The sequence below is a fragment of the Rhinolophus sinicus genome, chromosome 8 (genome assembly GCF_057876585.1).
Source record: "Rhinolophus sinicus isolate RSI-liver-muscle chromosome 8, RSI-T2T, whole genome shotgun sequence".
NCBI lineage: Eukaryota > Metazoa > Chordata > Mammalia > Chiroptera > Rhinolophidae > Rhinolophus > Rhinolophus sinicus.
The window spans coordinates 73,312,604-73,340,129 of record NC_142508.1 but is presented as its reverse complement, the minus strand read 5'-3'; the positions used below and the strand labels follow the sequence as shown (position 1 = coordinate 73,340,129).

General features: G+C 51.3%; 1 protein-coding gene across 2 annotated transcripts in view; it reads left to right on the top strand.

The window, feature by feature from the left end:
• The window catches only part of GNAO1 (G protein subunit alpha o1), a 142,742-nt gene that overhangs the window by 74,716 nt on the left and 40,500 nt on the right, over nt 1-27,526 (top strand). For both annotated transcript variants that reach the window (XM_074314863.2, XM_074314864.2), the window contains exon 3: nt 1,670-1,811. In XM_074314863.2, the coding sequence (XP_074170964.1) occupies nt 1,670-1,811 (142 nt within the window). The remainder of the gene's footprint in view (nt 1-1,669; nt 1,812-27,526) is intronic.

Genomic DNA, 27,526 nt, shown 5'->3' with positions numbered 1-27,526 from the left:
CCTTGGAGATCTCTCTGTGGCTGTGCACCAATGATCCAGACTGGGTTATACTCCCTCAAAAGTCTTGTACAAAAATGGACTCAGGGCTAATAAAAGTCAATGAAAAGTCAAGAGGGTCACTATGATCTGTTTCTGTGAGAAACTCAGGATAAAGACCCACAACCCAGCACCAAGTCGAATTTTGCAACAGGAATCATTAGTGTCCATCAACTGATGGGTGGATAAATGAGATGTGGTATAGCCAATAAAAATAAATGAAGTCCTGCTCCATGATATGACATGGGTGAATCTTGAAAACAGTACGCTACGTGAAAGAAACTCGCCGCAACAGACCACATCTTGCATGATTCCATTTACGTGAAGTGTTCAGAATAGGCAAATTTATGACAATGAAATGCAGATTAGCGGTTGCCGACTGCTGGGTTCCAGGATGGGGAGTGACTGCTGTGGGTACACAGTTTCTTTTGGGGGGACAAAGATGTTTTAAAATTAGATTTCAGGGACCAATCATTACCTAACATTTTGAATACACTAAAAAACGTTGAATGGGCGGATTGGACGATATGTGACTTGTATCTCCATAGAGCAGTTTTTAAAAAATTGTTAGCAATTTTCTCCTGTAATGAAGGACTGGAAAGAGGCTGTGACGAGGTGGGAGAGGAGTCTCAGCTCGGCTCTTATACTGAGGTGTGTGCACATTACCCGTGGTGTTCAATCTCAGACTGGAAAATGGGGCCACAGAGGAGTTTACGCAGCTTATGAAGGGATGAGCAGTGTTGCATGTTGTTCTTGATGTTCATTTGCTTTCTTAGTTACTTCTCCTGTAAGAGTTTTCATACAAAGTTTAGGTTTATCCCCTCTTTCTAGCTTCTTCTCCTCTCTGGAACCTTGTCAGCAGTGAGCATTTATTGAGTAGCCACCATTTTCAGGGAGAAGGGACATTAGGGCATGTCTCGCCTTACCCCTGATCTCAGAGGGACCTGAAAACAAGAAGGCAGGGAACACGTGGCCTCTGAGAACTGTTAGGTCACCTTCATGGCCTCTGTGTCACTGTTCAGAGCCACTAGAATGAGGGTGACACAATGGTCAAATCCCAGCCATGGATGGAAGATCAGGTAAACTTGTCCTGTTGACTGTTCTATTGTCAAAGATGAAGATGGTTACTTCTGAGTGGTCCTCTTACCGTCATTAAAAGCACTGTGAGTTTTCTCTGAAAGAAAATGTGTTGTTCCTTTGCAGGCTTCTTGTAGGGGCCTTCAAGAGTGTACTCCTGAGTAGATATTTAAGATCCTGAGTTTAATTTAAAGTTATTAATAACTAACATTTATTGAATGCTTAGTGTGTGTCTCTCCTGTTCTAAGTGCTTTCAAGTATTAGCAACATCTTGTTGACTGATGTTTCTTTCACATATATAGAGAGAATGTAAAACGGCTGCATTTCTTTTTTCCACTATTCTATTTTTCAGATACATTTTCAATAATGGTGGTAGATTTGTCCTTTATATTTTATGGTATTAATGCAGCAGCTCAGTTACTCAGCATCCAAATTGGACCTAGCCCTCAGCCAACTAAACCAGGAAGTTGGCCCAGGGGCTTCACATGCCCAGTGCTCTTGGGGCTGAGTGACGACAGGGCACTCATCAGATGTGGTGTGTGTGGTTTTCCTCTAGGATTATCCATGAAGATGGCTTCTCTGGAGAAGATGTGAAACAGTACAAGCCCGTTGTCTACAGCAACACTATCCAGTCCCTGGCAGCCATCGTCCGGGCCATGGACACTTTGGGCATTGAATATGGTGACAAGGAGAGAAAGGTAGGTGGCTGAGCCCAGAGGCACAACAAGGAGAGGGCCTCTCTCCGTTACCCCACTGCATCCTTTTTAGAATGCCGGGCTGCCGGACAGGGACAGGAAGAGACTGTGCTGTGTGTGAGAGAGAAAGCTAGCCACCGTCCTAAGCCAGTGCACCAGTCCACCTGGCAGGTGCTAACAGGCCCTTGGCTGCTGGGCAGACCTCCCAGCAAAGCCGCCAACAAAGACAACAGCCACACAATTCCAGGGCATATTGTGCAGATAAGAAAGGGTTGGTGACTGTTCTAAATTGGGACTCCCACAACACTGTCCAAGCACTTGCCCTTGTGCAATTAACTTGAACAGGAAAAATGTTTTTTAAGCATAACAGCCCTACCGGACTACCACCCGCTCCTTAGGTGGGGGTGGGGGCAGCCATGTGAATTGACTTTTTCCTCTACACTGAGGAATGTGTTTTCTGCCTCTCGTGGTGAGTCTGAGGACCGAAGGGGTTCCCCTTGCTGTAGGAAGTGGACATCTTACAGCACGGACTTTCTCACTTGAGTTTCTGGGCATCTGATAAGTAGTGGATGGAATAAGTATATAAAAGCCTCTTATTTGCAAACATTTGCGTTAACTGTAAGATTGAACTTTATAATACAGCTACACTGGCAAAGCTAAATTGAAGGGAGGGAGGGAAAACAGCCTCAGGAAACTCTATCCAGAAGTGGCTCTTGGTCCCCTCGTGGGATTCTGAATCCCAGCAGTCCTTGCCTGTGACCTGGAGCAGGGGAGCAGGGGAGCAGGTGGAGGCCTCTGAATGCTTGGGCCCCACATTGGAGCCTCTGGATGGAGAGCGTTGACCTCTAACTACTGTGTGATTCAGTTGTGTGTTATACACATATCCTGTCTTTGCTAAGAATCACCTCCCTCAAAGAGGAAATCTATCCTCACCTTCTCCCGGTCTGTTACATCATCTGGGACACATAACTTTAAGTGTAAAATTCAATATTTTGTGCACAGATTTCCAATTCCATGGGACAGAGTTAGCCCAGCTCAGGCATTGGCTCCTCCAGGGACGGGAATTGGGTGACAGAGTTGTCCAACGGGGAAGCAGGGCGAGGGCAGGAGGGCGAGGGCTGAGACCAGAAGCTGTTTCTGCAGAGAACATACTCTTCCCCAGGGGCACAGGCTTTGGTTGGGGTCATAGAGCCAGGCCTGTGGAAAGAGGCCGTGCTAGTTATTTCAGCCTTGTTTCCATTAAGCATCCACTGCGGGCTTACAGTGAACCAGGCATTGGCTGGCTGCTGGGGCTAAGGAGTACAGACACGGGGAGTGGTGCCCGGAGAAGGCAGTCAGCAAGGACCTACTCACACCATCAGAGTAGCCAAGATGGTTATAGCTTCATTCATTTTACTATAACGGCCACAGTGGTACGCAAACACCTGTCATTTACTGAGCACCTACAAGCTGCCAGGCAGTGCTAAGCACTTTACGTGTACGAACTCATTTTAATTAACTCAGGCATTAAAGCCCAGAGCAGGAAATGCCTGGTCTGATCTTCAAAAATGGGACAGGCCACAGGCCTTTGGTCTCTCTGTCTCCCTTTTAGCCAAAGAAAGAGCATGATGCCTGAATCTCAGTTAACCAGATGACAGACACAGTGCAAAGACTCATGTGTCCACAGCACACCTCCAACACACACACACACACACACACACACACACACATACACGTGTGCACGCGCACACACAGCTTGCGAGAGTTTCCAAGAGTATTTGTATTTACCACCATGCTGTTTGGATGTTGGGAGAACCACCCATGCCAAGCAGACCCAGCTTGGTGTCTTGGTCTCTAAAGAAAAGATTTCCTTCCCTCTCGTGGCATCTCCACCTCTGCCATCCTCCCCCACCCATCATGGGGTATCTGGAGGAAGACACACCCACACCCACACCCGGCGCCTGCTTGAGCCAGCCAACTTTGCACTCTCCATGCAGAAAAGCATCTAGAAGCTTCCTTGCTGTACCTCCTTAGAACAGATGTCCCTGACTTGTCCTGGCAGCTGCTCACCACCTGCCCTGGCCCCCCAGTGGAGAGAGGACGGACTAGTTTCTCCCTTGAACTCTGTGCTGCAGATTCACCTGAGGCCACATGATGTCCATGAGCCCAAGCCTGAAAGAGCCTCCGTGTGGGGCTCACAGCAGGGACCCCTTACATCAGCCCGGGGTGTCCACACTCCGTGCCCAGCCACCAAACCACAGACCCCTCCCCAAAGGCACCAGCATGCTGTGCCCCCAGGCTTTGGCTCAGGCCACCCCCCTGCCTTTAACGCCCTTCTCTTCTCTCCCTCCTGCAACTCCTCCCGTTCAGTCAGGACCAGCTCAGCCCCCATGTCTTCCGAGAAGCCTTCCCTCTTCCTTCCCCCTGACAGCTTAGTGCTTTCTCACCACTGAGCATATGTCTCCTGCACTAGTGTGAAGACTGGTCGTTTGTGTCACTCTTTCTTTAGAACAGTGACCCTTGTACATTAGGGTGGTCAGCTCACATTAGGGTGAGCCGCTAATGACAGCCACGAGCCGTTTCTCCAGAACAGCGCATACATGCCCACATCTAGGAAATCTCGCATACGTTTCCAGGGCGCTCTGGAACTCATGCCGCCCACCAGTGGCGCCTAGAATAAGAGCTCCTTTATAATTCAGGGTCCTTCTCTGCTCAAGGCTTGTGTCATTCACCTCACCCCCGACAACCAGCACAGCGCCCACCACATAATAGGTCTCCAACATTCCCAATTTTCAGAGACAGAAAGAAAAGTACCTGTGATTTCATTACTGCGTGAATAGATGTTGACTGAGTACCTACTATGTGTAGGCTGTGTGCTGAGCCCTGTGTAAAGACTCGAAGGTGTGTGAGGTGGGCCTTTAAGGAGTCGGTCGTCTTCATGGGAAGATAGGCTCACGGACTGAATGAGCTCAGCCACTCCACAAGGTGGCCAGGGAACGCTTCTCAGAGGAAGTGAAGTGGGAACTGACCTCAAAGCAGAGAAATGGCCTGGCAGGTGCAGCTGTGAGTGAGGGAAGGGACTTGAACAGGGAAGAACATGAGTGAAGGCCGTGGGTTGGTGGTGACTAAAGGAGATTTGATTGACGGCCAGTGGCCAGAACACAGGCTTAAGATATGGGCGAGGTGGGAGAAAGTTAGAAGATACAGTTAGGTCCAGACTGGGCGGGCCTTGGAAAGTATGCCAAAGAGTTTGTCCCGTTGGCAGTGAGCAGCCATTGACAAATTGTGAGCTGGGGAGGGATAGGATGAAAGAAAGTGAGCTGTAGGAAATTATGGTGAAGGCACGTGCAGTGCAAGATGGATTTGGGGGGAGGGTTAGGGGGAGGGTTGGCAGGCTGGGAAGCTACAGTCATTGACCCCCATGAGGTGTGAGGGTCTCAGTGGGCGTTGGAAACAGAGAGCAGCTGCAAAGTGGCATGGTGACAAAAGAAGGGAGACTGGTGACTAATTGGCTACTGGGGCAAAAGGATAAGGATCAGGAGACCGGGATGCTAGTGTCACCAGCCTGGCTGACGGAGAACAGGGTGAAACCTCAGGCAGAAAGTCAGGAGACGGGCTGGGCTGGGCCAAATGCGGTGAGTCCGGTTTCAACCCAGTGCTTTGTCCTGGGTGGGAGTGATCCGCCAGTAGATGCGCTCAGAACTGAAGTTTCCAGTTTTTATTTCCAGGATCTGTTTTAAACTATTCCTATGAATTAAATTATTTAATCCTAACCATTCACTGTGCAGTGGGTGCTATTGTTATCCTCATTTTACAAGTGAACAAAATAAGGCACAGAGACACTAAGAGACTTGTCCGAGGTCATGCAGTACAAAGTGTATACATGTATCGTACAGACATGTAACCCTAACGAAACTATAATCCATGTAGTTCAGGCCCGGAGCACAGCCCCATCTCAGCAGGCACCTGACAATCAGGCAAAACAAATCATGAAAAGAATCCCATATTTTTTTCCTAAGTCCCTCTAAAAATATGAAAAGAGACCCAAAGGATAACTCCCACTGCTCTTCTCACAAAGTCTGTCTGTCCTCCCCCAGCCCAGCCCCACTCTCCTGAGCTGCTCCAGAGACCCTCTGTCTGCCCCGGGTCTGCAAGACCCTCCGTCTCTTGCCCTCTTCCTCCTTCTCTGTCTCCCACCTTCTCCTGCCGCCTTCCTGTCTCTCCTCTCTGCTTATAAGGGGGTCCCTCTCTCCCTCTGCCTCCCTTCCTCTCTTCATCTGATCCTTCGTTTCTTTCTTCCCCTCCGTCCACCTCTCGCTTGTTCCCCTCTCCTAGCTCCCTCCCTTTCTCTATCTCCACCTCCCTCCTTCTGTAACTCCTTTTTTCCCTCCCTTCCTCCTCACCCTCCAGCTCATTAGCATGGAAATTGTCTTACCCTTTTAAAGGGGAGTCTTGCCTGGTCCCCCTTCCCCAGCCTGGGTTGCATCTGCATCACAAAAGCAGAGAAAATTGTCTGGAACTGTCTAAACTCAGACACTGGGAGAAAGCGGCAGGGACTGTAGACAATTACAGGATTAGGAGGTTCACTTAGAAAATCTGTGAGCAATCCCTTCCCATGTCAATGAATTTACACACACACACACACACACACACAGATACATATATATCTCTGTGTGTTTGTGTGCGATGTATGCATGTATATACTTGCCTGTATAAAATATACTGTGAGCTAATAAGACAGTAGCGAAGAACTAATGCCTTGAACTGTGAGGTTTTGTTCAGTTGAAAATACTCATTTTTTTCACCATTTGTGCATATGCATATTTCACTAAATTAATTGTAAACTCCTTGAAGGACAAAATTTAGATCTTACTCATCGAGTACAATGCCTTACCAAGAAGTACGGGATATTGCATTCAGTTCCCAGTTCTACCACCAGCTTTAAGACCCTGGGTAAATTATTTAACTTCCACAACCCTCAGTGTTTTTGTCTGTAAAATGGGCATAATCCTAATACCTTCCTCATTCATCGACTGTAAGTTTAGATGAGTTAATGCATGTAAAGTGCTTAAGATAGTGACTGACACATAGAAAGTTCTCATGTTAGCTCTTGTTCTGTTAATTATTTGTTTCAAATTATTACTATTGCTAAACTCCTGATGACTAACCCTCACAGCCATCTAGTGAGGAAAGGGTAAGGTTTTACCTGCATTTCTCAAGGCACTTAACTGGCTGCCCAGAGCCACTGACCTAAGCAGGACTAAAGATGGGCAGGGGCTGGAATTGCTGCCCACTGCTCTCCTGTCCCACCCAGGGGCTGCGTTAGAGCTGTCCCCCCTCGAGGGAATGGCAGCTGCTTGGGGAGGCCGGATCACATGTTACTTCATTTCCAGAATGTCATTGGATCTCCTCCGATAAAAGAAATCTTGACATTTAAGTCACACAGTGGAGCTCAGCACACGATCTTCTTTTCTAATCCTGGTACTATTTTGGTGCCGTCTCCACGGCGCGGTGCTCTTCACCCTGTGGTTTGCACTAATTCTGAAACTGACAAAAACAAGGATGCTCTCTGGCCTGAGTTCCCTGGGGGAACCTCAGTGGTTGTGGTCAGATCTGACGGAGGCTGGGAGCGGTGACAAACCTGGGCCAGGAGAAGGCTCTGCAGCTGTACCAGCCCAGGACCAGCCCCGCTTGTCCCTTTGCCTGCCCAGATCAATAGAGCTGGACACTCCTCCAATGAGGAATGTCCCATTTTGCTGCTCCATTTTGCAGATGGGGCAAAACAGGCCCCATCTGGCCCAAATAGGAAAGAGACTTACGCAAGAGGTGATGTGGCAGACCCAGGATGAGAACTTCGCGTTTTCTGAATCACTGCTCAGTTCTCTTTCCATCTCACCAAGCTGCCTCAAATCACCCAGTCACCATGGGGCCTCGTTTTTCTTCATTCATTTGGTCAGTTAGTCATTTCACAGATACTTACTGAGCATTCACGCTCTGGCAGACGGCGCGCAGGGTGGCAGGGTTGGGTACCAAGCTGTCGGGCGCTCAGGCTTGGGCAGAGACCACATCCTTGGGATGAGAAGGTGGCCTGCTTGCATCGCAAGGTCTCTTACAGGTCTGACTCCAGCTCTGCAGGACTCAGTGCAGCAGGCCAGCCCACTCCCTGGGCTGTAAGGCCGGAGCAGGCCCAGGCTCCGGGTTTGGGGCAGGCATCCCTGGGTAAGCCCTGCCATAGCAAGCCCTAGACCAAGCCACTGGTACCTCGGCCCAGGGTGGCAGTGCCAGTATCTCTTCCTGGCCCTCCTCCCACCGACTCAAAGGAATAGCAGTTTTCAGGATGGGAAAGAAAGAGGAGCGATTCCGATTTTTGAAATGTTCCTCGATGCCTCCCCTCATTAGAGTCCGCTTAGGTTTCCTCATCTGAAATGGTTGCTCCCTCCTCGGGGCTGCAGCCCCAGCTGTCGCTGGCACCTACTTGGTGGTGTCTCCCACCTCTGCAGCCACACGGGAAGCCTAGACGGCCTGCGTGTTCCCCACATCACCGTGCTCAGGGCCAAGCCGTGCTCAGTTTAGGAGTGACACCGGCCATCACAGGTGTGCGCCTCCTCAGGCCACTGCTGGGCGAGGCGCTGCATATGCCGTGAACAGGCCAGACACAGCCCCTGCCCCGAACAGGCGCCTTTATGGAGGAGGGGATGAAAGAGGCAGAACACGCTTCTTTTCATGCTTCTTGATTCCCTCAACAGCCAGAGCCGGGGTGGTGGAAGCAGCCTCCTGCATTCCCCCATTCGGCTCGTGCAGTGGTGGGTAAGACCCTGTCCGCGTCCCCGAGGGCCGCAGGCAAGGAGAGCAGACTCTTCAGTAGACAGTGTACTTTATTCTCAGGAAAGTGTAACGATGGGAGCCCCATGGTGGGTGGTGATGCTGGGAAGATAATAATAGAGACCTGCCCCAATGCGTTGTCTGAGGACTACATGACTGAGTAAGTACAAGCCCTGACAGCAGGGCCTGGCACACAGTAGGTACTCAGGAAAGGTTAGCTTATATTAGCATCGTGTGCCTTGAAGCAAAGTGAATGGTGGCTGCAGTTGATTAGGCCTTACAGATGAAGGGGAGGGAGGAGGCAGACCCTCGTGGCCGAGGCGGCATGGACTAAATAAAGGTGTGTGCAAGGGCCAGAGAGCGCGTAGGAAGAGAGCTGCTTTTCTCCTCTGGGCACACTGCCTGGCGTGGAGCCCGCAAAGCCTGCAGAGGTGTGTGGGGTGATGGATGGAGGTCCTCACCTTGTGCCCTTGAGCACAAGCGCAGCCCTGGCCTCCCTGCTCTGGGAGACCTCAGGGGGACCCTCCTCCAGGCTCCATGCACCCACAGAGCCTCTGCCTCCCCCAGGCCTGCCCCTAGCCCCTCACTTCAGCCCCTTCTGGATATTCTGACCCCTACTTCCTCAACCCCAGTCCTGGCCTCAGTTTCCTCCTCTGTGAAATAGGGATGATTTTATACTTACGACAACCGACTATCATGGAGAGGGAGCATTTGCAATCCAGCATGCTCCTCCAAATACATCATGAACATGTCACTATACCAACACCCACAGACCCTCTCTGTCCCGGACAGCAAGCTCCTGTCTCCCAGCACAAGTGCGAGAAGTCTGGCTTCCTCTCCTCCCTCTCCCTTGTCAGTCCTGGAGCAGCTGACAGCTTCCTGAGATGTGGCTTCAGAGCATTTGCACAACCAGACCCCCCTCCCCCAGGATCTCTGGTCTGAGGTCCCCAGGGCACAGTCCTGAAATAGCTCACTGCCAAATTAGGTCCAGCTTTTCCAGCGCTGTGGGTGTCCCCCCCACACTGCTTCTTGCCCAGCCCTCTGTCTTCCGTTCACCTTCCTGTCGCTCTGCCCTACCGGTTCTGAGACCAAATGGTTCCCCTGGTGACAAACGCCCAAGAAGAGGAAGGAGGTTCTCCAGGCTCAGAGTGCCTGCTGGGGCCTGGGCCAGGCTGGGGGCTCCGCCACTGTGTTCAGGGTCTGCGCTTGTGCACCTGAATGGTGAAGGACCCCCAACTCCCAGACACCCCTGCCCCGGGACCAAGTCCAGGAGTTCAGCTCTGCAGCAAGAAGCGGAGGATGAGGTCTTGCTTGGACTCTTGTATCTTCTCCTGCAGGACCACAGGGCACAGCCTTGAAGTGAAACTCTGTGTGTGTGTGGCGGGGGGTGGGTGGCGAAGGGCGCAGGCTTTGGAGTCAGACAGGCACAAGGTCCTTTTTCAGCACTGTGACCTCAGGCAGGTTCCCTAACTACCCTGAGCCTCAGTTTCCTCATCTGTAAGATGGAAATAATACCAGTGTATATCAGTCAGGTGGAAAGACTGCTCCCAGTATCATTGTCCAGAACGTGCCAGGAAACAAGCCCAGAGCACATCCTTAGGCACCCAGTTCTAGTAGTTTCCAAGCTGGGTAGGGAGAGGAGAATCAGGCCTATCCTCTAGAAGGAGGCTGTTTTCTCTTGGGAAAATTGGGGGGGGGCGAGGGGGAACAGCACTCCACCCCCAATCCTTGTCTTACCAGCCACACAGCTCGATGGGAAGAATGGCCAGTATGGGGCCAGTCTTCCCTCACTGTGACTCAGGAACTCAGCATCAAGGGGCTGGAGTCTTCGTCAGGTGAGGGTCCATCTTGAAGCAAAGGCGTGCCAGGCCTCAGCTCAGTGGCAGAAGAACACTGACTCTTCACAGAAAAGGCGGGCTCCAGGCCCAGGCCAGGTCCCTCTGGCTGTGTGACCTCAGACACATCCCTCGTCCTACAAGGTCCTACAGAGGAACCAGATGGCTTCTCAGATCTCCCCTCTGCCCACCCCCTCCATTTTGGTTCTATAAATTCCCAAAGTTTCTATAAATTCTCCTGGCAGAACTTAATTGCTAAGTTTAGGCAATTGCCAAGCGCAAGCTTCTTCCTTTGTATCCAAAAGAAAAAGAAACCTGAATTTCAAAGGCAGGGCCCCTGTGTAAATTGAAGGCTGACTTCCCTCACGGAGGGCGTTGCAGACTGTGAGCAGCGCAGGCAGCCCCACGCTGGAGGGAGCCCTCCGCCAGCTGGTACATGTGGGCACGGGCCGGCCCGGTGAGAGAGCTGGTGTGGGCACCCGTAGTCCACCAAGCCATGCGGATGAAGCCACTAAATCAGGCAGAAAAACACTGTCAAGTGCTACTGTTGCTGCATCTGTGTCAAGGGTAACCATGTCACGGGGCGGCCGGGCAAGATGAACAGCCATGTGAAGCTGTCAGTTTTGGTCCGATCAATCTGGAAGGCTCCCTGGCTGGTGGGGAGAGGGAAGTGGATTTCAGGAGCTGTTTGCTCCGCGACAGTGAGATGGCAGAGCATACAGAGCGGGCCGAGGGTGGGAGTATGATGCCAGGGACGCCTCTGGGCACTGTCACCAACATTTTGCACACGTGTCATTGATCCACACCCCACACCCCAAGCACACGGGCAGATGTCCCGTGGCACCATGAGGGCGCCTGGAGCTCAGCAGTGGGAGATGATGCTACTGAATATACTGCAGACCCATTTAGTGCCCTCCCCTCCCTGGTCAGCAGCCGCCTCTCCTGCCTCCCATCATCTGTGCTCCATGCAAGAGCCAGCCTGAGCTCTTACAAATGTCTGTCTAATCCCCTGCTTTAAAGCCCCCAGCATAGAGCCCTAGAGCTCTAGGAGTCTGTGCTCCTGCCACAGGGCCTGATTCTGATGCTTTAAATGCTGCACACTTGCCACCCCAGGGCTTTGTGGGACCATGGCCTCCATTGTCCTGCAGCCCTGTGCCCCCCTCAGAATGGGCTGTACTGTCACCAGGAAGCCTTTCCTGGTCCCCCAGATCAGACCAGGCCAGGCCAGGCCTTTTGCCCTGGCACTCTCAGAGCCCTGGGAGCTTACTTCAGGGCCTGTCACATGCGTAAATGTGTGTGTGTGTGTGTGTGTGTGTGTGTGTGTGTGTGTGTGTGTGTGAATATTTGATCAGTGTCTGTACCCCTGCTGGGCCCTAAGGGGAAGACACTGGGCCTGTATGACACCAATAGGAATCAACACCCAGCACCCAACACAGTGCCTGGTCCAGAGTGGTGGGTGCTCAGTAAACTGCTCTGTGGACAGTCGCCTGCCCACAGTGTGCTGAGCTGTGTGGTGGGGCCAGAATGTGCATATCTCTGGTCCAGCCTTCCAAAACTGAGAGGTCCCTTCCACTCTTGTTGCTGTGCAGCCCAGGAAACAGCTACGGGCAGGCTCTGCCCGGCCCAGCCCCCCAGCCTTAAGGTCTGGCTGCACTCAGGTGCTCCAGCCTCAAGCAGCAGCCTTCCTAGCCTCGAGCATCTCTGCAGACACTCCTGCACCCCAAGGCCTACAGGCTTGGCGGGGGCGGGGTCTCGGCCATCCAGCCAGGCCCATTCCTCCTCCCCATGTCTTAGCCTCAGAAGAGTCTGGGGAGGGTGTGAGCTCCGGGTTTCAGACCCAGCTTTGTCCATAGCTAGCTGTGTGGTCCTTTGTAAACCCCAGAACACATGCTCTCACTGGATCTCTTGGCCAGCTGACTGCATGGATGGATCCTGAGATCCAAGGGGCCACAGCGTCCTCAGATGTGCGGGGAGGCGGCTTCCTGTGAGTGTAGCAGAGTCACCGAAAGAACCAGCCAGAATAACTCAGAGAAGCGCAGCCCACTGACCTGGATTCCCCACAGTACTCACAGACCCTGGGTTGGGGTTTAAAGACACACGCACACACACACACATGTACACACACACACACACACACACACACACGCACACACCAGGTATGGGATGAGAAGACAGACACTGCTCTCTGTGTGTGGGAGCCAGAGGCCCCGGTGGCCCTGGAATTCCTTGATCACCATTGTCCTGGGCCTGGACATTCTCTCCATCCTCCCTCCAACATTTATAGAGCACCTGGTCAGTGCCAGGCTGGCAGCCCATGCACACGGGGAGCTCACAGACAACTCCCATGTCCGGGCACTGAGCAGAGGGCTCAGGCTGACACGCTGTGCGGCCACCTGCCTACTCCCTGCCTGCGGTGTGACCTGGGAGAAATTACCAAGCCACTCTGAGTTCCTTTTAAAGTGGGGATAATAATGGTACCTACATCATACGTGGGACAATGTAAAGGGCTTGAACAGTGCCCAGCACACACGTATGTGGAAGCTCTTTGCATTAGTCTGCTCGGGCTGCCACAACTACACATCGGCTGCCTGGGGTAAACAACAGAAATGTATTTTCCCACAGTTCTGGAGGCGCAAAGTCCAAGATCACGTCCCGCCCCTTCAGTTTCTGGTGAGCGCTCTCTTCCTCGCTTGCAGACGGCCACCTTCTCGCTGTCCTCGCATAGCCGTTCCTGGGTACATGTCGTCAGAAAGGGAGAGAGAGAGAGCAAGCTCTCTGATGTCTCTTATGAAGGCACTAATCCTGTCAGATCAGGGCCCCACCCTTACGATTTCATTTCACCTCAATTACTTCCTTACTCCAAATACAGCACACAGGGCGTTAGGGCTTCCACACGTGAATTTTGGACGGACACACATTCAGTCCGTTATCACCAAGAAGATTTAGTACTTATGATCCTGATTTCACTCTTGGTGGTAAACGTACCCAGCACGTCTAGAGGCCATTACCAATTACCAGCTCTATGATGAGCCCCCTATGAGGGCAGGAACCTTTGTTTCCCAGTTCCGAGCCCTGGGTTTGGCACAAAAGGAAATCGCTTTCACTTCCACCATCTTTTTATGATCTCTGGCCCTCCCACCTGTAAGGCAGCTGTAACCAGTGTTTACAGATGAGGAAAGTGAGGCTCAGAGAATTGAAACGACTTGCCCACCGTCAAGCAGCTAGTCAGTGGCAGAGCCATTTCATAACCAGATATTTTAAAAACTCGCCCCTTGCCATCTCTACTACCAGCTTGGCCCCGTGAAATCAGCAGAGGGTTGTTCAAAATAGATCATGGAGAACCAGAGTGAGTTTGGAACCTGAATTCTCAAGCCAGCTTGTTCATAGGCCGTCTCCCAAGCCACTTTTTCAGCTACTGGATGGAAACCAGAGCCCCTCCCCTAGTACTGCCCAGGAAGGGGAGTGGGGACCACACAGTGACACGTGTGAGAGGGGTGCCTCTTGAAAGCTGGCTCTGTGCATGTTCCTCTGGAACTTGGCCCCCCCCCGGTAGGCAGGGCACAGAGGGCAGGCACCCCCCAAAAGAAACCCCATCCCCATTAGCAGTCACTCCCCTTTCACCCCACCCCAACCCTTGGCAACTCGAGGTCTATTTTCTGTCTCTATCGATTGGCCTATTCTGGACACTTGATAAGAATGAAATTGCACAATAGGAGTACGTGGTCTTTTGCATCTGGCTTCTTTCACCTAGCACAATGTTTTCAAGGTTCGTCCATGTCGTGGCCGAGTCATATTCCGTCGTACGGATACCCCAGCTTTCGTTCACACATTCATCGGTTGGGTGGATGTTTGGGCTGTTCCCACGTGTGGCCATCATGATACTGTGCATATTCACACACAGGTTTTTGTGTGGACTCCTGCGTTCATTTCTCTTGGGTGTACACCTAAGAGTGGGACTGACGGTAACATGGAAAGTCTGTCTGCACGTTCCAGGGAAGGGGCAAACTGCTGTCCAACTTCTCCACATTCTCACGCACCTTCGTTACCGTCCGTCTTTTGTATACAGCCGTCCTCGTGGGTGTGCTGGTGGTACCTCTGTGGTTTCCATTTGCCTTTCCCTAGTGACTAAGGATACTGAGCATCTTTTCATGTGCTTCTGGCCATTTGTATATCTTCTTTGGAGAAATGTCTATTCAGAACCTTTGCCCGGTTTTTAATTGGGTTATTTGTCTTACTTTTGAGTTGTCAGCATTCTTTTATATATTCTGGACACCAGTCTTGTGTCAGAAACGTGATTTGCAAATATATTCTCCCATTCTGTGGGTTATCTTTCCGTGCCTTGATGGGGTCCTTTGAAGTCGCTCCCACTTCTGATTCCGCCCCTGCCCCTGGCCTCCCTCTTTGCTGGGCCTGCTCGTCTTTCTTGCCTGCTCTCCTCTGGGGACTCACACTCTCCTGGGGCTGCAGGCACTGGCTCTTTCCTGTTCCGTGGATGATATTCCCGGCCGGTTCTCGCCCAGCTGACAGCTTGAGCTGCGCCCAGACTCCAGCCATCCCTAGGTTTGGGGGTTCTGAGGCTGTGTGATGAGCTGTGTCCACAGCCCCATGGAATGAGTGTGGCCGAGGGGGAGGAGACCACCATGTACTGAGCGTCCACTGTGGACTCGATGCTTTGCATGCATTGTCCCTCTGCATCCCCAGAACAATCTCCAAAGGTACTAGCATTTTGTGTACCCAGTGGATAAAATGGAGCTGGGATTTGCCCTCCGGTGTGTCTGACAGCACAGCACGTACATGGCTCATGGGCAACAGGGCTACCTCTACTGTCCTACTTGGTAAATGTCCACTCTGGGAGGGGCCTAGTCATTCAGAAATACCAGAGAAAGTGTTGGTATTTTCCGAGGACTAAGTCCCAGTGTGGTGGCAACACCAGCTCCTTGCCAGTCCAGAAAATGCCTGACCTCACCTGCTGTAACAGACAACTCCAAAATGTCAGTGGCTGACACGGTAAAGGACTGTTGCTTGGAGAAAGGTGGGGGTGCTCTGGTCCCTGCAGTCAGAGCTGCCTCCTGGTCTGTGGCTTTGCGGGCCCCTCAGCTTCAGGGTCTGCTGGACTCCTGCCGTCAGGCGAGCAGACAGAGACAGGAGAGCATATGGGAGGTTGGAAGGGAAGTTCTAGGGGCCAGACCACGTTCCACTGGCCAGAACTTGGTCACTTGGTCACATCTAACTGCAAGGGGGTCTGGGAAATGTCTAGCTGCGAGCTAGGAAAGAAAAGTCAAAATGCTCTTTCCCCAGGGAGCCAGTCTCTGGCACAGCGCTCAGTTGTGAATTTAGGCGAATCCCTTCTAGCTCCTCAAAGGCCTGCCTCCATGTGGTGAGAGGTCTATTTTCACCGCTCCTTTGGCCCGTTTCCTGCTGCTCACTGGGGACCCAGCTGGGTTGTGAGGCTGGAGCAGTTGAAGAGCACTGCTTGTCTGCGACATGAGGGGCAAACCTGAAAGTACACTTGTTGGTGACGTTGTGGTGGAGGATAGAGCCTCACCTATCTGTCCTTTATCCCGACTCTGTAAAAACGGACTACCATCCCATACCGACCTGCGTGACCGCTCGGGGGCTTTGATTCCGCTTGCCGTGTGCCAGACAGCAAGTGTCCTAGGAACTTCTCCTGTGGCTCAGCAGTGTTTCCCGGGCATGACACACATGCTTTGGTGGATACGAAATTATTTTAAGTGGTGCCTATAAACCTTTTATTTTTACTTTTGTGGTTATATATCTATTGTAATGTGTATTAGGGAAAAAATCACTTCACATCAAATCCATGATTTCACATAAATTATCATTTAAGATGAGACTAATTTGGGGGCCCTCCTGATCGGGGAAGAGATTGACACATGAATGTTGGCGTTTGGGAACATGGCAGAGGCTCAGAGGCTCCACTGCCTTGACGAACGGTGGTTCCGAGGGCTTGCTCTCTCTGTGACCTCCCCTGTAGCATGTTGTCATCATGTTTGCAGATGCAGGGTGGTTAGGGTGTCAAAAGGCGGGCAGCGGTACCTGGCACACATTAGTGTGCAGTGGGTACACGGGTTACCACTGTGGTTACTAGGAAACGCCGCATCGTCTCACTTAACTGTGCCCACGGTCCTGTGATGGCTGTTAGTACTGCCATTTTACAGATGACCAAAGAAAGGCTATGGCACTGGGCCAGCGCGGAGCAGAGCTAGGCTCTGCCCCCCGCTGTGCCTGACTCCTAGGCTGGGCTCTGCGACACGAGTCCAGTTACAGTCCTGACTCTGGCTCTGAGTTAAGAGGACACTTTCAGGCAGGCCCCGTCCCTCACTGAGCTTCAGGCTCCCCGTGTGCACGGCGTGGGGGAGCAGCTTAGTGCCTTGTGCAGACCCTGAGGGATGCTAGGGTCCCTTCAGCCACAGTAGAAGCCTTTGCTTAAAAAACGAGAAAACACTGGACTGGGTGTGATGTAGGTGACCGCCTCGTAGCTCCTCTGCTCTGGGTTCTTGCTGCTGTCTCTCTCCATAACCCCTTGTACCTCCCTGGGACCAAGCTTCAAACTTACCCCAAGGCAGAGAAGTCAAATTTGTGATGGACACTTGAGTTATTTCCATTCTAGAGCTAAGATGAGTAATACCACGAGGATATTGACGTGCAGGTTTTTGTGTGGACGTGCACTTTTACTTCTCTTGGTAGAATGGCTAGGTCATACGGTAAGGGTGTGTTAACCTTGATAAGAAACTTCCAAGCTGCTTTCCCAAGTGGGGTACTATTTAGAATGCTTGAGAGTTCCTTGTTGTCCCATGTTGTCATCGACACTTGGAATTGTCAGTCCTTTTCATGTTAGCTATTCTAGTCTGTATGTAATTGTATTCCATTGTGCTTTTAATTTGCATTTCCCTGATGACTAATGATATTTAGCACCTTTTAATGTGCTTTTTGGCCATTTATGTATCCTCTTTTTAAAGTATCTGTCCACTTTTATTCTTCCCTTTTGATGGGTTGTTTGTCTTGTTATTAATGAGTTGTGAGAGGTTTTTAAAGATACATCCTGGACACAAGTTCTTGTCAGATATATGTACTGTGAATAGTTTCTCTTGTCTGTGGCTTGCTTTACCATGAACATTTTTAAATGAATTAACCAATGAACATTGATTTGTTGACTCTCAAGCTTCCATCTCTCACCCGTACCTCCCTTCTGAGTGTTAGGAACCCTTTCTAACTATTTGGATTTTGCTGTGAGATACTTTTATCTACAGGAAAAGAGGTGGTGTGGCATTAGGGGTTGAGCTTACGGACTCTGGAGTCAGACAATCCTGGGTCTGAGTCCCAGCTCTGTGGCTCACCAGACATCGCAGCTACTTCACCTCTGCTCTCTGAGCCTCACTTTTCTGGCTTGTAAAATGGGGACCGTAAATGACCCTCCTCTCGGGTTGCTGTGAAGATTGAATGAGAGGACGACTGTAAAGCATCGAGCGAGGACGCACAGAAGTAGAGCTGTACCTGTCAGCAGCCTGGTGCCTAAGGCCCGTCAGTACCCCCGCCCCGGCCCATGCAGAACCCGCCGCACAGAGCTGGCTTCTTCTACCGTCTTTATGTTGAAAACACCTCCTTCCTCTCCGCTACTCAGGCAGAAAACCTTGGACTCCCCCTTCCCTTCCTGTGTCCCACTTCTTATTCCAGAATGGCTCTTGCCTTAGCCCCTTTCTCGCTCTGCCCAGTCCCTGCCCCGGGCAGGCCTGCTTCCTTCCCACAGAGCTACCAAGATGGTCTCCCTTCCCTCTGCCTCCACATCTTCCACCCTGCGTGTGGCGGCCACCATTGCTGAAGAAATCAGAAACCCAGGGCTCCTGGGGTGGGTGTTTGGGGGACACCACTTTGTAAGGGCACGGCTTGGCTTTCCCTCGCCTCTCTGCTTATAAATAACAGGCTCTATTCTTAGTTCTGCAGCAGTTAGTTCTCCCATACCTTCCAGAACCGCCTTGGCTGTCCTTACTGGAGACAGGCCATCCCTTGGCCTTTGGCAGGACCCATTCCTTTGATACGTGATCAGAAAATTCAATTATAAAACCAATTACTGATTTCCTGAGCTTTACAAGGAAGACATGAAAGTTTGATTAAGTTTGAATTCCTGTTTGGCTGATTGCCAGACAAGGCCAAATGGGCTTGTGGGAAATTTTCGTTGTTGATTCTGTTTTGTTTTGTGGCTGTGCTCTTGGGGGAGGGGCACATTGGTATTGTGTTGTGGGGTTCTCCCCCCAACTTGCTGAATGGATGTTCCCCTGTTGCGATGCATGAGATGTAAATCCCCTAAAGACTGGTTGCCAGGGTGACTGGCTCCGGAATTGAGCTCAGCTAAACAAGTCCTTCAGCCTTGAAAGGAGAAGCGTTTGTTTCCCATGCGGAGTGGAGTTAGAATGGCCCTGGACTAGGCTGCATTGAAGGACGCCTGCAAGAACAGGAATACAGAAGTGGCTCACTGGTCACTTTGGAGCAGTTTCCACAGTGTGGCTGGGTTCTGGCTGCTTCCAGCCCCTACTCAGGGAGTAAACACACAGCTGCTGAGGCTAAGGATCCAGCTGTCAAAAGACTGGGGCCTCTGGGGTGCCCCTGCACAGGTGGTCTTCTCTCCCCAGAACCTGTTGAGGCCGGGCAGCAAGGGCCCAGGTCAGGTGGGGGCTGGAAAGCAAACCCTTGTCTCCAGCCAAAGCACCTTGCATTTTCAGATAATTCTAGGAAACTGAACAAAGCCTATGATGGGAGCTGCCCCAGGCTCCAGCTCAGAGTCTGAGTTGGTTCTGGGACCCAGGTTCCTTCCCTAGGAATAAAATGAGAGAACTCTCGTTCTTTGGAAGTTGTCGCCATCCCAGAACTCTTCCTACAAAGGGCATATTATCCAAGCATGGTGCTGGGGCCCCACTCAAAAGTGTCTCCCCCATACACAGAATGCCCCAATTGGAGATGGAGCCCTTTGGGTTTTAAAGTTTTTTAGGTCTCTAGGAATCCTGGTTAAAGTACTGGTGCCCCTGGAGGGAAAAGCATCTCCCAGTGGGGCTAAGCCATCAGCTGAGAAAACAATCTGGGGAGTAGGACACAGGATACCTGTGCCCAGGGTGGGGTCACATTAACTCCACCTGCCTCCCAGATCAGTCAAGGCCCCCACCCAAAAGTGACCCACACACACACACACCAGTAAACACTCGCACCTCTGATGTCCGCACGATGCCCACACCTCACAGAACACTCACCTCCTGCCCTGCCCTGCTGCTCTCCACACAGCAGCCTCACCTTGGCCCCCAGGCTCAGAGAGGTTACGTTCCTACACATTCTGGATTTGGACCTGGGATTTCTGAGTCCAACCCAAGCCCACGTCTCTGCACACAGAGCCCAGACACTGTGCACCCGCTTTGTTTGATTGGCTTGTTTGTTTGTGTGTTTGTGTTTACAAGGTGAGCATTTTTTCTAAGGTGTGAATTTGGGTTTTTTCTCCCTTCCTTCCTTCTTTCCTTCCTTCCTTTCCTTTCTCCTTCCTCTCTCTGTTATTTTTTTTAATGAAACCATTCCTGGTGCAGCTTCCTGGTGCAATTGTAATTAGGAATTTCTGGGTTAGTCAGCTAGGCAGAACTGACAAATAACCAGGCAGTGATGGGTGGGGTATGTTTCCCCTCCTTAGAGATTCAGGTTTTGCTAAATCGGGGGAGAGGGAGTTGGGAAGGTGGGGAACGTGTGCAGCTGGGCAGAGTCCCTCCTTTATGTAGAACCAGGTAATTTTTAAAACGTTATCTTTGTGTAACACGATTATTTATATGTGCAGACATGAGGTGACATGGGAAGGTGGGTGTGGGGGGACAGGGACAGGTAAAGGAGGAAACTTGGTTGGGGTCCAGGCTCTGGCCAGAAGGGGACTGTACCCCAGATGGGGGAAGGGTTCTTTCTTGAAGCAGGCGCCTGGATAGACCCCACTGTCGCCCGCTCCTCCACTTGCCTTTCTGAGTGACAGTGATGACAGCAGGGTAACAACTATGCCACACGGGGAGCAAACGCAGGCCAGGCTCGGTGCCAGACACTGTTGTTCTGCTGTTACCCTAACTGACATTCTTCACTTTAATGGTGATGTTTATTTTAATAGGAATTCAGAAAACGAGCAGGTAGCCCATCTAGCTCACAATCACCCAGATATTGAAACAGGCCAAAGCAAATAGAGGCTTTATTTTTTGTTTTTTTAAATGAGTCAAGTAAAAGAAACTGATGCACATAAGGTCACGAGTCTTATGCAGAAACTATGAAAATGGCACAGACAGGACTGAAGTACGGGAAAGCTTGCCTTCTCCGTGTGGGCTAGGTACGGGATACGATGATGCTCATTTTACAGAGAAGGAAACTAAGGCTCAGAAAGGTCCAGCGACTTGTCCATGTCACACAACTGACAGATGGCAGAGCCGGGACCAAGACCCCAGGCCTGCCGGACTCCAAAGGCACATCAGCTGCCCCAGCAAGGCCCAGAGCCCATGTCCAGGGCACATCCTCACCTTCACGCTCCAGGTGGAGCCCCAGTGCTGGCTTCCTGGGCCTCTCCACTGGAGAAGGAAGCCTTTCCTGGCTCTTTATGAAGGGTTAATGGAGGCAAATTCCTCACTGGGGAGGTAGGTGGGGCCCTGGGTCTGCTTTCTCCAATTGGCTGCGTCTAATTCTCTCAAATAGAAGCCTTTTCAGAAAGGGCCTGGCGTGATGCTGCATGTGACCCAGGGGCTGCCTGTGCCAAGGGCTCACTCTGAGGCCTGCCCCGCCCAGCCCCACCCGCCCCAGGGGGCCCGCCTCTTCTCCCAGGCCTTTCTTCCCTGGTCTCTCCCAGCCCTTTCTTTTTTTCTTTCTCGTCTCAGAATCACTTTTTCCAATAAGCTGTCGACTCAGTATATCAAATAACTCCCTGAGTGATTTCGGACAGCCTCCCTCTGATAACTGAAGCCTCAGAGTTGGAAACACATATTTATGTGGGACCAAGGTTTCAGAACATTATTAAATTTGCTCTTAATAATGCGAATTATTAAATGCAAGCGAGCGAGCGAGCGAGCAGAGTGGCCTCTTCCACACAATATAGACAGTGAGGGAACAGCATCTTCAGCAGGAGGGAAATAGTCCCACAAGCGACTTTGCCAGGCTTATTACTCCACCGGAATAAATCAGCCCAGTTTAACCCGAGGGTTAAGGAGGGGCGTGATCACTCCAGACAATCAGAACAAATCTTGTGACTTAGAAACCATTCAAGCCCCTGTTTTTTATCGTTGGCCAGGTTTCACCAGGGATTCAGGGGCTGCAACCCCAGAAATAAAAGGCAGCTTGGTGTGTGTGTGAGCGTGTGTGTGTTATGTGTATGTGCACATGTGTATTTGGTTGTGTAGTTTTGTGTGTGGGTCTGTGTGGGTTTGACTATGTGCCTTCCCTACAAAGAAAGGCTCTAGCTCTCCTCACGTCTCAAAGGGGCCTCCTACAATCCTAAAGTTCCACCAAAAACTTACGCTGTGCCAGGCATGGAAGCTGCCAGCTGAGGCCTCTGAGAAGAGTAATTCTCACAAAGCTTCGAGTTTAGAGAAGAAAAACAAACTAACAAATAAACGAGAAGAGCCAGAGTAGCCCTGCAATGCAGAGGACTTAAATAAATGGATGCAAGAAATGGGTGACGGCTTGAAGTCAAGGTGGTAACCACCTGGCTTCTTGCCACAGCTCATCCTTGGCCAACCAGGTGACACAGTAACAGCTGACATCTACTGACTGCTCTCCATGTGCTTATATTATCGCTTGTATTATTTCCTTTCATCTTTACGGCACCCTGGGAAGTTGGAACTATTTAACAGATTCGAATGCTAAGGCTTGGCAACGTCACATATTTAGTGGCAGAGTCAGGAAAAAAATCTAGGGTTACCAACCTCCAAATGCCTCACTAGTTAAAATACTTTCCTTCTCAGACTTCATTTTCCTCATCTATAAAATGGGGTGATTTCCTATTTGGCTTACCCCTGAAAAGCAAAAAAAAGAATATTTTTTAAAATATAAGCTTTTATACCAAAGGTCTGAAAGTCACCCCTAAGTTTGGCTCAGGGACACTTGAGGCTGATGGCACGTCAGTGGCAGGACCACCGAGGTTTCTGGGTTTTCTTGGACTCCTTCAGGGAATTTTTCTTAAACCTCATTTTACAAATTAGAGAGCTTGACTTGTAGCCCACCAACTTTGTGAAAGTTCTGACAAACAACAGTTTTAGTTCCAGAAGCCTGGCACTTGCCACCACTGGTCCCCTGAGGTGGCGTTCTCATCAACCCATTGTGGGGACAAAGTCCCAGAGAGCAGTTTTCAGGCTCTCAGCCTCACATGGAAAGGTGCTGACTTGGGTAGTGGATGGCCATCAGCTGTGACTAGTTGGCCATCAGCTGTAACCAGTTAGCCATTGGCCACTGATATAACTGCTGTGACTGAGCTAGCAAGTGTGGATTGCAGTTAGCAAGGGGTTGGTTGGTTAGTTGGTTAGTTGGCAGAGAAGCGGATGGTGGATTGCGGGTCATGTGGCTCCTGCTTCCTGTGTCTCCAACCCAGCCGCCAGCGAGAATATAGTGGTATGAACCCCCATCCATGGCTCTATGGGTGTTCCTTTTCGGCCTCCCATGTCCTGCGTTCTTGTGTGGGGAGCGGAATCAGAGTCCCTGCATGACACTCATTCACTGCCAAGTGGCCTCAGGCTCGTCTCTCTGAACCCAGTGCAAGGCCGTGTCCCCTCCGCCATCTGAGAGCGGTGATGGGAGCCGGTGTGACCAGCGTGAACACAGGCCAGCTGATGTTGACAGCGGTTGACGCTTGGACACTGGTTAACAACGTCAAATGGCTGTAGTGGTCTAGAAAGTGGAACTTAGCAGTACAGGTGATTGAGGGGTTTTGATTTCAAACCCCCGAGAACATTAATGGCCTGTGTAACATGCTTCATTAAGTGTATCGGGCTGACGTGGACGTGCTTTTCAGGATTAGGCTCTTACAGAGGTGGTGTGGTAGAGGCAAAAGCACAGGCTTTGGGGGTCAGAGAGATGAGACACCCCAACTCTAGTGTGCAGCTCTGGGACCTTGGACCCGTCCCTCATTTTCGTTGGCCTTGTTCTCAGCTACTTATCTGTGGAATGAAGAGGCTGCAGTAGGTGGAGCCGTTTTTTCTGTTGACCCTGTAAGAGCTGATCACAGAAGCGGGTAACTTTTTTCATCATTACGATGTGTGTGCCTGTGTGTGAAGGCAAATTGTGTTTTTTTTCAATTTAGTTAGTTGCAATTTTTTGTTTTGTTTTGGTGAGTTATTTTTAACCAAACCCCTGATTGGTACTTGTTTTACTGTGCGGTTCTTCCAAGTGGGACATAGCTGAAGCATTCTGCTCGAGTGACGGTTCAATCACAGTGGTTCTAGATATACGTGATTCATAAACTCCAGTGGCCGTCATATTGAAGTCTTACCAGGCGTCACGCTCAGCACTTGACTGTGCTCATTTAACGCTCAAAGCGTCCTATGAGGTACATGCTGTTATCATGCCCATTTTACAGATGCACAGACAGGCATCCCTCAGAGACATTGCGGGTTCGGTTTCAGATCATCACAATAAAGCGAGTGACACAATGAAGCAAGTGTGGTAACAAAGTGAGCTGTAATCTTTTTGCTGACGGAGGGTCTTGCCTTCACTTTGTAAAGAATACAACAGCTGTGAAGTGCAATAAAACACAGCACGGCTGTCCCGACTCTCCGAGGCTCCGCCAGCCTGCTTCCAGCCAGGGTCCGGTTACTCTCGCAGTGTTGCCGTCTGGAGGAGCGGGTGGGGCCAACCTCCTGGGGGCCCGAGTGCTCTCCCCTCAGGTCCTGCCAGCCTCATCTGGACAGTGCTACCTGTGTCCAGTCTCACATCGATGCGAACAGTCTACTTAATCTGCAGCTCAGAATATGCTCCTTCTAAGCCTGACACCCCCTCTCCACCTGTGATGTCCAGTTCTTGGGAACCCCAGGGCCACCGCAGGGCCACCCCAGGCCGGCTGAGGTTCCCTGAGCCCCAGCTACTTGGTGATTCAAACTGTGGCCTCTCCCTAAAGGGTTTCCACCACCACCTTGCCACCTCCCTCCCGCAAGCCTCGCTTCCCAACTAGCCTGAGCTTGCTCCCACCGTCTTGCCAGGAGCCACTGCCACCTGAGCCACCAGTTACCCTATAACCTTGAGCTAACCCCCTCCTCTGTGCCTGTTTCCCAGCTTATGTGGTGAGGGGTCATAGATGGCATCTTTTCCAAGGGCCCATCCAGCTCCGACAGTCCACACTTCCGCTGCAGCTCCCCTAATGATTGCACCAGCCTCCCGGTGGTCTCGGTGACCACTCTCCAGCTCCCCCAAACCAGTCTGGCTGCACAGCAGCCACCGTGAGCTTTCAGAACCAGAATATCATTTGCCTCCCCTCCTGTAAGCCCTCTCATGACTTCCCACCACACTGGGAATAAGTCAAACTCTTTTCTGTGGTCAGCAGTGCCCTATGTGACGGGGGCGTCACACTGGCTGATGCTCAGAGGTGCCCTGAGCACAGCCAGCCTGACTGCTATTGGGCCTGTCACCCATGTTACTGATACCATCACTGTGTGTTCTGCGTCCTCACCCCACCTGTGTCCTCAACTTTTTCTTTATGGCTTGCCCTGACATTTCCCTTTTCTGACACGTCCCAAATTATTAAATACAGCTGCTTTATAATGACTTGAATGAATCATGGAAAAAATACTTTTTTTTTTTTTTTCTGTCTATAAATAATTCTACGTTAATATTTCCTGGGAGGCTAAACTCCCGTGACCCACCTGATGCATGCCGTCTGGCTCCCCAGCCTCGGCTCATGTACTTCCAGACACTGTTTCTGGAACTCGCCCTGCAGCAGGACCTCCCAGGTCAGTCAAGGTCAGATCAGTAGAGAAGGGCCACAGGAATCGTGAGCAGCCTTCAACCCCTAATTCTGCCACTTCCGGACAGTTGGACACCATGTCACCCCACCTTTGGTGCGTCCAGCTCTGTACCGGTCCCATGGCCGGGGTGGGGTGCACCAGGAAGAGACACAGCTTCTGCCCCACACGGAGAGATCACTGTCTTGTTTTCAAGACCGACTCATGGCAGCTCATTTGGCAACTAACTCATGCGATTCAGAGTTCAGTGCAGGACCTCAAAGGACAGCCAGGTATGGAGGTAAAGGTTGGGAAGACCATCCTAGAGGATGCAGAGCGTGAGCTGGCATCTACGTGGTGAGGCCTGGGGTAGAGGTTTCACCTACTGGAGCAGGAGAGCCCCTCGTGACTGTCGGCACTGCACAGAGACTTGCTGCCTGTTGCAATGTCACCAATTGTGGTGGGTGACAGTGACCTCAGATGTGATCACACCCAAGGAGGGGCACGGCTGTGGCCGCCAGCCCTTGTCCCAGCATCTCTGCTGTCAGTCAGCACTAAGCCTGGCCTCGGCGTCCTCTCAGCGCGGCCAGCACCCCAGCAGCCGCTGCAGCTGATCAGAATTGGCTCTCAGGTCAGCTTGCGTCTCTGGTCTACCTGGTGCAGCTCCCTCACGTCACAGAGCACTGCAGGAAAGTGACCTGGATGCCCCAGAGGAGAGAACACAAGTACTGCAGCCCAGGGCTTCTAACGCCCTGGTGCAGAGCTTTTCGGCACTTTCCCTTCCGAGCTCATTCATGCAGCAAATGCTGACTGAGCACCTGCTCTGTGCCCTGCCTGGTGCTGGATCCTGGATGCAGGAGGGAACCTCGTGTAAGAGCCCAGAGTCCAGGGCAGAGACCTGGAAACACGTGCCCTAGAAGATGGTGGGAGCCACACTCAGCGCCGCCCTCCTCCTGCTCCCCCGGCTTCAGTGAGTCCCTTGTCTCTACATCACTTGCCCGCCATGCTGGACACCTGTGTTTTCTTCACTCCTGGCTGAAGTTCTTGCCCCAAATTCCAGCCTTGTCTCCAGGGCTGCCCGAGACCTGTGGCCACCACCAGCAGGAGGCTCACGGGTCCCTCTTCACGCTGGCAATCTTGAGATGTTTGTCATTTGTTCAGTGGGCCCCAGGAGACACTAATTTTCTGTTAATGACATTTTTTTCTTCACTGTTCAAAATAAGGGCTATGTAAGATGCATTGCACTTACCATCACACTTTAACTGTTGGGGAGCTGGCGTTCATAGTCATCATCCATAACAAGAGAAGAAGACGGTTCCTCACTCCTCCTAAGCGGGGAGGAGCCCATGTGAACATAATTACAGAGTTCAGCTCAAGAGTCAGTTCCTAAGTTCCTTTTTTTTCTTTTGTTTAAGTGTAGAAAATCATTCTCCACTTTTCTGTAGTTCATGTTCCTTCTTCCATTTTTGTTTGTGACATTCCAAACCGGACAGCTCCTTAAAAGGAATATTAAAGGGTTTGAAATGTAGATAATAGCACAAATCCCTTGACCCTTACGAACAGCCCTGTATCGTGCATGACTCAGTTTCAGAATTTCACTGGCCACCCATCTTGGACTGGTGGAGAGTTGGAGAGCTGGCCTGTTCCTGGACGTGCATTCCACACGGGGTTCAGCTGATGTAGGTACTGGCCCCTCTGCGGGAGCACAGCCAGCACCCTCTTCTCCAGTTTTTCTGTGCCATCCAGGACAACACCCTATTTCTGCTCACATCTGTGACGTCTCAGCTCCTCTCCCGAGTGGTCTACCCCTTACCCCAGCTTTCCTGGGTTTCCTGGTGAGGTGAGCAGTGACCTCCTTAACAACCAGCTCTGGGTGGTCCCTTCTCTGCTCCCTGATGGCTCACCCTCGTGTTGCCGGGCCTTCCCAGGACAAGGAGATGGTACCTGGTGCCCATCTCCACTTATGGCCTAGAATTCCTTCATTCCTTCATTCATTCCAGAAGCAGCACCTTGCAAATGAACCATTGCAGTCAACAAAGCAGAAGCAGGCCCTGCCCGTATGGAGTTCACAATCTCCCTAGAAGGAGAAATAGTCAACCTGGAAACAAACATATCTAATTACACATTGTCATAAGCAGTTAGA